Here is an 11444-nt window from a genome sequence, read left to right as displayed (position 1 = left end):
TAATGATGTAATGTATGGGGATTAACATAAGAATAAAAAAAAATGTCTAATTCCCACTACTACATTGACCACCCACCAATGTCTAAATCCACATAATTTGCCTTCACTCGCATTTCTATGGATGAATTTTGCCTTTCTATCTGAGGTCACTTCCTTCACTGTGTACTAACTCTTAACCCTGCTAATCTACTCAAGGGCATTGCTCTAACAATAATTCCCCTTTCTACTTCTTTGCATCACCAATGTTCCCTTTCTATTGTTTAATCCCATCAACATATAACCATACTATAAATTCTTCCATCTTAAAAAGAAATAAGCAACAAAATAAAACTCTTGACTCCACTTCTTCCTCAAGGTACTGCTCCATTTTCTCTAGTCACCAAAATCGCTCCAAAGAACTGCTTAAATTTGCAGTCTCTTACTTTCCTCCTTCCATGTATCCTCCACCCCAATCAGACTTTCTTCTGTAACACTCTGCTACACCTGCTCTTGTCAAGGATACAAAGGCCTACCTCCTCATTGCTAAATTCAGAGGTTACATCTCAAAGCTCATCTTACTTGGCACTGCATTAAATGCAGATAATCATTCCTTTGTGCCTGAAACATTCTTTAATTGGATTTGGGGTCACTACTTCTCAAGTTGTTCTTTCTCAGTCTCCTCTATTAGTTTCACTTTTCCTTTTCATCTTTAAATTGTGGATTGTATCAGGACTCAAGCTTTGGGTCTCTTCTCATCTCTCTTTAGAGTTAATTTGTTGAGGGTTTAATTCTGTCTCATGGCTTTAAATAACAACTCCCAATATCTATATCTAGCCCAGTATACTCCCTTAAACTCTAAACTCACATATGCAAATTCTTATATTTATAGTCTTCCCTGCTTTGGTAAATGGCAACTCCATCCTTTCACTTAACAGAGGCCAAAAACCAAAGAATAATCTCTGACTTCTCTCTTTGTCATACTCTTGCTTTTAATCCACCAGCAAATCATATTCATTCTCCTTCAGAAGGTATCCAGAATCTGAATGAACAGGTAGCATTTATAGTGGATCAACCTTCCCCCAGACAATTATAAGCTCTGGACAAAATGTAAAAGACAGCTACCTAAAGGCAGTAGAGAGGGAACAAAAGCCAGGAGCTTCTGGAGGGGAGTCACTTGGAAGAAAGGAAGGGCATGGAGTTAGTTTTCCATCTTTTTATTTTTTTTTACAAAATTTACCCTAAGGGTAGGCCCCATCTACATCTTAGGGAACAACCAAAATTCTTATGAAAGCCTACAGGTTTGCTTGCTTAAAGAACAGAGGGCAAAATTCAGGGAAATCAGTATATTAGCTATGGTTTTGTAACAAATTATCACAAATTTAGTGGTTTAAAACAGCACCCTTTTATTATCTCATAGTTTCTATGGGCAGGAGTTGAGTGAAAATTAACTGGGTCCTTTGCTCAGGATCTCACCAGACTAAAATCAAAGTGTCAGCTAGCACTGTGATTCTCATCTGAGGCTCAAGGCCTCTTCCAAGCTCACTGGTTATTGGAATTATTCATTTCCTTGTGGTTGTCTGACTCAGGCTCCTGTTTTCTTGCCAATAGTTGTTTAGGGATGACTCTCAGCTTCTGGAGAATGCTCACAGTTTCTTGCCACATGGTTCCTATAAGTAGCTCACAACAGGGCCATTTGCTTTCTTCCTGGGCAGCAAGGACATGTTTCTCTTCCTTCCACTGTGACCAACTGGAGAAATATTCTCTGCTTTTAAAGAGCCCATCTGATTAGATCAGGCCTACCCAGGAAAATTTTCCTTTTGCCATATGAGGAAACATAATTATAGGAGTAATATTTAACCATATTTGTAGGTTCTTCTCATAATCAAGGGGAGAGGATTATCCTTGGTACGTATACCAGGGGACAGGGAACTTGGGGTCATCCTAGAATCCTGTTTATCATGCATAAGCACTAGAAAATGGGGGAGATTCTGGAAAAAAAGAGTCTAAGAAAGGGAGCCCCAGAATCTGCATATAAATTCTGTTTAAATCTTTGGCTGGCCTCTGGACCACATATGCATGGAATAGACTCTAAGCAGCTCAGGTAGGTTTGAAGAAGTGAACTGAGATTAGATCTTTTGCCTGATGCAAGGCATTTTTCTTACTATTTTCTTAGACTGGAATTATCTAACTCTTATTCTCTGCCTGTAGAAATCCTCTGCCCTCTTCAAAGCCCAATTCACAAGATATATCCTTCTTAAAGTGTTCAAGGGATTCCACAAAATAATTTTGTACCTTTCTTTAGATTTACTTCATTCTTCTTTGTGTTATAACTAGGCATTTACATGTTTATGCCACTATCTAGAAAGTGTTTTGAGAGTAAGCAATGGTTTATATACTTCTGTATACCTAGCATGTTCCATTGCACAGGATAGCTTGTTTGAGCTCAAATTTGTTATATTAAATTGCATCATGATAATGAAAAAATTATCCATGATCTACCTCTCTTTTTCATCTAAACCACAATCATCTCTTTCTTGTATTATTATAATTGCCTTGTAAGTACATTTGCTGCTTCTGTTCTTTGCCTATCAAAAGTATTCCCAAAATGGTAGCCAACCTGTAGCTAACATCATATTTAATGGTGAAAAGCTCAATGCTTTTCCTCTAAGTTCAGGAATAAGACAAGAATGCCCCCTCTTGTCACTTTTATTCAACATAGTATTGGAAGTCCTAACTAGAGTAATTAGGCAAGAAAAAGAAATAAAAAGCACCCAAATTAGAACGAAAGAAGTAAAACTATTTGCAGATGGCATGATATTATATATAGAAAACCCCTGAGACTCCATTAAAAAAACTGTTAGAACTAATAAACAAATCCAGAGAAGCTGCAGGATACAAAACCAAATATACAAAAAACTGTTACATTTCTATACACTGATAATGGACTATCAGAAAGAGAAATTAAGAAAACAATATCATTTATAATTACATCAAAAAGAATAAATTACCTAGGAATAAATTTGACTAAGGAGGTGAAAGATCTGTACATTGAAAACCGTAAGATGTTGATGAAAGAAATTGAAAAAAACACACAGATAAATGGAAAGATTTTCCATGCTCATGGATTGGAAGAGTTCATATTGTTAAAATGTCCATACTATCTAAAGCAATCTACAGATTCAATGCAATCCCTACCAAAATTCCAAAGGCATATTTCCACAAAAATAGAACAAAGAATCCTAATATTTGTATGAAACCATAAAAGACTTCAAGTAGCCAAAGCAATCTTGAAAAAGGATAAATCTGGAGGCATAGTGCTCCCTGATTCCAAACTATATTACATAACTATAGTAACCAACACAGTAGCCAAAATTACTCATTTTGTTTGTTTGTTTATAAGATTTTATTTATTTGAGAGAGAGAGAGTGAGAGAGCTCACAAGCAGGGGGAACGGCAGAGGGAGAAGGAGAACCAGACTCCCCGCTGAGCAGGGAGACAAATGATGTAGGGCTCCAGCCCAGGACCCTGGGATCATGACCTAAGCAGAAGGCAGATGCTTCACCGACTGAGCCACCCAGGTGCCCCTAAAATAATCATTTTAAAATGTACTACAGATTAAGTAAAGCCACTCATAAAAGCCCCAATTAGGCTCATCTGATTTGGATACAAAGCAAAACCCTTTTATTCATCTGTAAGGTGCGCAGAGCCTGCCCTCACTATTGCCTGACTCTCCCTTCCTGCTGTGTCCGGCCATTCTCTCCGCCTGGACTGACCAGTGCCTTTACCTTCTCCAGGTCTTTGTTCAGATGTTACTCTATCAGAGAGGTTTTCCTTTAGAACCCCCAAACTAGTGCAATCTGCTCTCTTTCTTGCTTTATTTATTCCATAGCGCTTATTACCGGATGACTTAATACATATTTCCATGTTTATTTATTCATTGCCCATGAGGGCAGGGATTTATCGTTGTCACTATCCTATCCCCAGTGCCTTTAGCAGTGTTCGGCCTACAGAAGGCATTCAGTACAGACTGTTGAATGAATGACAGAATTCATGATTCTATGTTTTATTTACATTTTATTTAATTCTCAAACTATGTTATTATATAGGTAGAGCATTTTTATTATAATGTGCTTCAAGTTTTTTTCCCCCCTAAATCAATCGGGGAAACAAACAAAAAATAAAATATATTGGGGAAAAATATAAATAAATGGGCTTTTTGGAATATTATATCCAAATGATGTTAACATTTCATTGGGGGGCTGAAAAAGCATAAAAATAATGGTAAAATTTAACATTTATTAAACACTTAGAGCATTCCATTTACTTTTTACGGTATACTCTATAATGTAGGCATCTGTTACTATTTCCATTTTAAACATGAAAAGGCAAAAAAATAAGAAAAAATAAGTAATTTACCTAAGATACTATGTTCAGTAAATAGCAGAGCTGAATTCAAAGCTAGGTAGAGCTTATGATCTTGGTGCTCCTCCAGACTCCCTCTCTAAGTATGGCATCTAAATCTGCAAAGAATAATTCGTTTGTACTTCTGTAAGACGCAGTGCCTGAGATTAACTTCTGCAAACTAGAGAGAAACTAGACAGAGTTAAAAGATGTGAGGTTAAATATGAAATAGCTATGTAACTTTAAAGATTTTATTTATTTATTTGAGAGAGAGAGAATGAGAGAGAGAGAACACATGAGAGGGGATAGGGTCAGAGGACGAAGCAGACTCCCCGCCGAGCAGGGAGCCCGACGCGGGACTCAGTCCGGGGACTCCAGGATCATGACCTGAGCCGAAGGCAGTCACCTAACCGACTGAGCCACCCAGGCGCCCCTAGCTATGTAACTTTAAATGGTTTATGAACCATTCCAAACTTCAGTCTTTCAGCCTCCAATTGCGTTGCAGAATTAAAAGAATTAAATAAGATAATGTATGTGCAAAAGCTCAACAAGCTGTACGTATTTTACAGAGTAATTTAAATTTTTTAAGATTATTTATTTATTTATTTGACACAGAGAGAGACACACAGCGAGAGAGGGAACACAAGCAGGGGGAGTGGGAGAGGGAGAGGCAGGCTTCCCGCTGAGCAGGGAGCCCAATGAGATGTGGGGCTTAATCCCAGGACCCTGGGATCATGACCTGAGCCGAAGGCAGATGCTTAACGACTGAGCCACCCAGGCACCCCGAGGAATTTAATTTTTAAATAAACTATTCTAATGGGTGTGCTCTGGATGAACTCTCTAAATTTATGGTCAAATGCTTTAGCAGTTTGGTTTAAATTATATACAAATTAAGAATTCTAGCTATTTATCTGGCATCTTGTGAAAACCCAAGGTGCTCACTAAATAGAAGAAATTACCCAAATGCCTCATGAGCTGAACATACTGAAATCATGGATAATAAATGCCAACATCATGATGTGCTTTGTCCTCTCCTTTCAGGTGGATGGCTCATGCTCTTTGCCATCGTGTTACGGCTGGTGGCAGCTTGTCCTGCGTCATGTGTGGTGTGCGTCAGAGATGTAACCCTCTGTCACCAGCTAACCTATATAGTAGGTAATAAAACCAATAGCTCTAAAAAGCAGTGTTCAGTGTATCTGACAAATTCGTTGCCATGGCTTTCATCGTGCTGAGGGCTCTCTGGGCTCAGCCTGATAGAGGTAAACTTTCAAAGAGCAAGTCTTTCACAGTGATGAGAGACTGTTAACATTATTTTATTTTCCTGTTCCTGGTGGTCTCAACCAAAACTATGTTAAGACCTTCAGAGGTGACTGAGATATTTTGCTATTACAAAAGAATACTACTATTTCATGCAACCACACACTTTTTTTTTAATAGAAGAAAAAAGTAAATCACTTTGATTATATTTTTGTCCATACTTTGTGCAGTTTTGAACCCTACCACTTGCTGGAAAAAATATCAATGAATCAGAAACCTGAACTGCAATTGTTCAGCATTAGTAAGATTAAGTGATGTACTAGCAAAACAGATTATTATCAAAGTGCATCTAATTTTGAAAGTCTAGTCTTTTTTTATTGGTGGTAAATGAGCTGTAGAAATGCTAACAAGATGCACTGCCTGTATTCACTACATATTGCTTGCTTAAGTCAACAATTTAATAAGACACCTTATTAACAAATTTGAGGAGAATGTGATTTACATCCTGATATCCAAGAAGAGATAAACAAGCTATAAGCTCTGCCAATGGAAAATTTTCAGAAACAAGTCTGAGTTAAGATGGAGTGAAAGTGGATGATTTCATTTCTAAAATCCTATGACTCTATGAAAATTAAGAGATAGAAGTTATCATCATCCCTGACATGAGAGAGACAGTTTCAAGGCTAGTTGGTTGTACACTGTTTCCAGTTAGTATTGAAAACACTTAAACACTAAACTCCTACCCTCTCAAATACATTTCCCAAAGTCACTACATTTTTTTTCTGATCAGAGATAGCTGATGTCTGTAAGAAACATTGCAGCACCTCTATATCTTCCTTCTCATTTATAGAATGCCACATTCACGAAGTTAAATTTCATAAACACAGAGTAGTAAATGGTTGACTTGTGAGTGGAGCTTCTGTCTATTCCTAGACAAGAAGTAATTGACAGAATCAATAGCCTGCTCCCTCAGAGTCGACAAATCCCTAGAGAACCGGGGATCCATAAAAATAAAACTCCCTTAACCCATAGCAAAAACAATATTGAGAAAAACGAAATGCTAAACTGGCCAGAACTAATAGAATTCAAATAATCAGTGATAAATACTAAATAAAAACCACACACACACACACCATGATTTAAGCTTGTTTGTGCTGTAGAGATGGGAGCAATTCTTCCAAAAGAAGGCACTGTGAAAATCCTTTTTTTACATTTTAAAAATCTCTTTGTTTCGGCAGTGTAGTCTGGATTTCCTAAGGGGATTGTGATTTGCTCCCCTCGTGGTTGATTGTTCTAATACCACCTGTAGACCTCCCAGGGACAATGGACTCTTCCATCTTTATGACACTGTCATTTGCAGTCAAAACAATTTTAGCATGATAAAGATGTGTTACAATAACTCCTGATTATAATACATCTTTATTGAGTTAAAACGCTTTGATTTCTAATGGCAGAGCAGTGATAGCTCTGAGGTGATTATGGTGAAGGGATTTAACAGTTGGAGGCCCTGAGTACCACCTGTCATCACATGATGTACTTTATTGGAGGGAACGGATATTAGAGAGGAGGCCAAGATGGCCCAGACTATAATGAGAACCCCACTGACAGATCCTCAGGTCATCTGGAGAGAATATAGATCCTTACCAAGTTGCCAACTTTTAGCCTGGAGATAAAAAGCAGAGGGCGCCTGGGTGGCTCAGTCGTTAAGTGTCTGCCTGTGGCTCAGGTCATGATCCCGGGGTCCTGGGATCGAGGCCCGCATCGGGCTCCCTGCTCCACGGGAAGCCTGCTTCTCCCTCTCCCACTCCCCCGGCTTGTGTTCCCTCTCTCGCTATCTCTCTCTCTGTCAAATAAATAAATTAAAAAAAATTAAAAAAAAAAAAGCAGAAACCCAACCCTCCTTCTCACTCCTCCCACCCAACTTATACCTTTCGGTTTGAGAGAAAAGATGACTGACTTCACAGCATTAATATGCACTGCTAGTGGAAAACTGGCTAGGAATCGCAGACACAGGTGTGGCTCATGGGCGAACCTGTCTCGGGCCGGCAGGGCTGCAGCGGGTCAGTACATGGGATGCCTAAAAAGCCACCTTCAAAGAAAAAACATCCATGGTGATAATTCCAAACAGTGAATTAACTCTGACATCGAAAGGAACAGATGGGTTTATGTGTCTCAAATAAACATGTCATAGAAACAAAGAACATAAAAATCCATCATTCTGGTAAAGAGTCAGCTTCCCCTTCAACCGAGAAATCAGGGAATTATTTTCATTTTGTTTCTTGTTCTTACCCAGGTGGTAAGATTGCTCAGAGGGCATTGAGTATCTTTGCTCTCCACCGCACTCCCCTCCCACTTGTGTGTATCTTGCTTCTAGTCTGTGCTTTTCTTCCCCACAGCAGCCCCTGTGACCACGAGGGTTTTAATCATCACTGATGGATACCTCGCCTCTATAGAGAGCACAAATCTGTCCCTCTTGTTTAATCTTGCCTTGCTCTCCTTGAGCAGAAATGGCATCGAGGATGTTCGGGAAGATGCCCTGCACGGCCTCTCAAAGTTGCGGACATTGTTGCTGGAGCACAACCAAATATCCAGCTCTTCGCTCACTGATCGCACCTTCAGCAAGCTTCACGGTCTGCAGGTGCTGGTGCTTAGCAATAATGCTCTGCGCACCCTGCGAGGCTCCTGGTTCAGGAACACCAAGGGCCTGACCCGGCTCCAACTGGATGGGAATCAGATCACTAATCTGACAGGCAGTTCTTTTGGAGGCACGAAGCTGCACAGTCTCAGGCATCTGGATTTATCTAACAATTTTATTTCCTACATTGGGAAAGATGCCTTCCAGCCCCTGCCTCAACTGCAGGAAGTGGACCTTTCTCGAAATAGGTTGGCCCACATGCCGGATGTTTTCACTCCACTGAAGCAGCTAATCCTTCTGAGTTTAGATAAGAACCAGTGGAGCTGCTCTTGTGATCTATACCCCCTTGCCCGGTTTTTAAGAAACTACGTTAAGTCTTCTGCTCGAATGCTCAGGAATGCCAAGGACCTAAGGTGTCAGCCGTCGGCCACTGCTGTGGGCACTGCAAAGAGTGTGCTAAAGCTGTCTGAGACCAACTGTGATTCCAAGGTTTCCAACGTCACTCTGGTTCTAAAGGACAGAAGTCCCCTCCTCCCAGGGCAGGATGTGGCCCTGCTGACTGTCCTTGGCTTCGCAGGTATGCCAGGGAGAAGTGTGCCCAGCTCATCTCCATGTTACTAAAATACACTAAATGATGCCTTTCCCAGGCAGTTTGGGGAAATTTTCCAAGGCTTGGGGAAGGGAGAGGTTGTGAGTAGATGTGGGAGGATGTTGACCGACCTGGCCCAGGTTGTAAGAATTTCCTGTTGCAGAGAAGCTAACAGAGGAAAGGGTCTTGGACCAGAATTCAAGAACTCTAGTCTTGGTATAATAACCACTGTAATCCTGAGTCAGTTACCTTGCCATTTAGACTTCAGTTTTCTTGTCTGTAATGCAGGAATAATATCTACATTTTATCAATCATCCATTTGCCATGGAGTGCTGGGACATTCATTAAAACACTAGAAATAGGGATTAAAAAGTGATGAGACATTGTCTCTTTCCTCAAGGTACTCACTTCTGTGTGCCCCTCTGTGGTATAGTAAGAATCAGTGGGCTTAACCAGGTGCACGAGGAGTTGATATTATGGCAATCCCATGCATCCTGCTCTATAGTGGTTGGATAGCACAGTGATTAAATGTATGAGCTCTGCAATCAGATTACCCAGGTTTGAATCCTGGCTCACCTCTCACTTGCTATGTGACCTTGGGCAAGTTATTTAACCTCTCTGTGCCTTGCTTTCCGCCTATTTGGGAGTTTTGAATTCTTGTAAGATTTCTGTTTATCAACTCATTCATAAACTTGGCCCATACCTCCCCAGACTGACTAAGGAGAAGATAATTTTCAACTCTTTAATTTCTCTATGGTAGTTTAAACATTTCTTAACTATGCATCATTGTTACCTCTCACTGGATGAATGATATAAAGTGATACTTAGTGTCATTAGTCGAAGACCAAATATACATGAGATTTCTTGAGTTATCTACCTGGATGTATGTTTTCCCCCTATGTTTACAGTGCATGGTGAAATCCTTTGGGCTTGTGGGTAACCATGGTGATGAGAGGTATGTGTGTGTGTGTGTGTTGAGGGGTGGGGTGCCCCAAAGCTAGAAAACCAGAGGCTTGCAAATGACATCCAGGACTGAACTGATGTATTTTGAATATGTGCTATAAATAATTATTCTATAGCAGGTTTCCAGTGAAACCTGAACATCAGATTTTTAACTCCTGACAGTTACACTTTTAATCAGAATAGATAGAGAACAGCGTCAGGTCTAAACAATGGAACTACCATCAGCAGTAATCAAATTCAGTTGGAAGTGAATTTAAATCCTCTTGGAAAGATAAATTATTTTAAAAACTGTGTAACCATGTCAGTAATTATATGTGTTAAGAAATAATTTACCATAAAAGACAAAAGCAAATAGGGCAGGGAGTTTTACTTTAAATGTACTAGAGTACTAGAACTCAAGTGCTAGTTCTACGGAACAATTAATAGATATTCCAATAAAAACATACACAGATGCACATGTGAACAACATGTTGTAGGGTTCAAATAGATTTGGGTAATGCTGGATTAAACAAAGTGAAATAGGCTTCTTTATTGCAGCATTTTTCTCATTGCCTTTCAGTTTCTAATGAGCATTATGAATCCTTAAGAGGAAGATACAATTGGAGTGTTTCTCAAATTTATTTAACCATTAACTCTTTTTTCACAGAGGATTTTGTTAAATTAGTGTTTTGTAGGGCATCATTTTGGAAATATTACAATAGACTAATTTTCAGCATCTAGGTATTTTCTATATCTATTTTCAGAAAAAAATTTACTAACAACTTACATTAGTGTAGAGATGGGTATAAATTCTGGAAGATTCAAAGGTTTTGTCAAAATAGTAGGAAGCTTATTATGCATGGACAAATTCTGATAAGTTATAAGTATGATTACACACATGTTAAGTTATAATGTGTGAAAGTATAATTATATATCTCTCATTAAGTGATTGTTGAGGATGCTGTTTTTAGGAAATATTTGTCTTTAAAAAAATCTGACCCTTCAATTTATTCTACTAAGATTTTACTCCTTCGGAAGTAAAAATGTAGTTAATAATCTATACCTGTAGATTGTGGGGAAAAGACTTAGAACTATAATTTGACCCCTGATTCCCTTTCCTTCTTTGGCTATAGATAAATCCTCACAATCCCAGGGACTATAAATAATCATATTCAGTGAATTTAAAACTAATAAGTGGTTATTTGGCATTAAATGCTAACATCTTAAAACCTCGTATTCTGTGAATTGGTTGATGAAAAGAGAAAGATTTCATGAAGCTGTAACATTTCCAACAAGGACTTATCATTAAATTTGCTTTTTGCTGTTGTTGTTGTTTTTCCAACTCAGAAAGATTGTTAGAACACTTTTTAAAAATAGCAACAATGCCCATGGCAATGAAAATTCAACCATCTTCTTAATAGCACATTCAGCCTGCCTACAAGCTTCATTTGCTGCTTTTTGCTCTCTGCACTAATAGAAAGTGACCATACCTGAGTGGTAATGTGATGTAGACATAGTTCTAGCATCAACAGCAGGAGAATGAGTGGTTCCTCGCCATTCATACACAATTAGAGGAGAAACTTTATCCTATAATCAGATTATGCCTACTCTCATTTCAATGGCTGATGCATGTGTTTAAGA

General features: G+C 38.9%; 2 protein-coding genes across 2 annotated transcripts in view; one reads left to right on the top strand and one right to left on the bottom strand.

Annotated features, from left to right (window-relative positions):
* The window catches only part of TNNI3K (TNNI3 interacting kinase), a 280406-nt gene that overhangs the window by 56513 nt on the left and 212449 nt on the right, over positions 1 to 11444 (bottom strand). The window lies entirely within an intron of this gene.
* Positions 5433 to 11444, top strand: part of LRRC53 (leucine rich repeat containing 53) — a 14361-nt gene continuing 8349 nt past the window's right edge. The window contains 2 exon segments of the mRNA XM_081816792.1: positions 5433 to 5535; positions 8034 to 8849. Coding sequence (XP_081672918.1) covers positions 5433 to 5535; positions 8034 to 8849 — 919 coding nt within the window.

Source organism: Leptonychotes weddellii, chromosome 4, assembly GCF_054177405.1.
Source record: "Leptonychotes weddellii isolate Sample4059 chromosome 4, ASM5417740v2, whole genome shotgun sequence".
In the NCBI taxonomy this organism is placed as follows: domain Eukaryota; kingdom Metazoa; phylum Chordata; class Mammalia; order Carnivora; family Phocidae; genus Leptonychotes; species Leptonychotes weddellii.
Note: the sequence above shows the minus strand (reverse complement) of the source record. Positions and strands in the feature narration are given on the sequence as shown.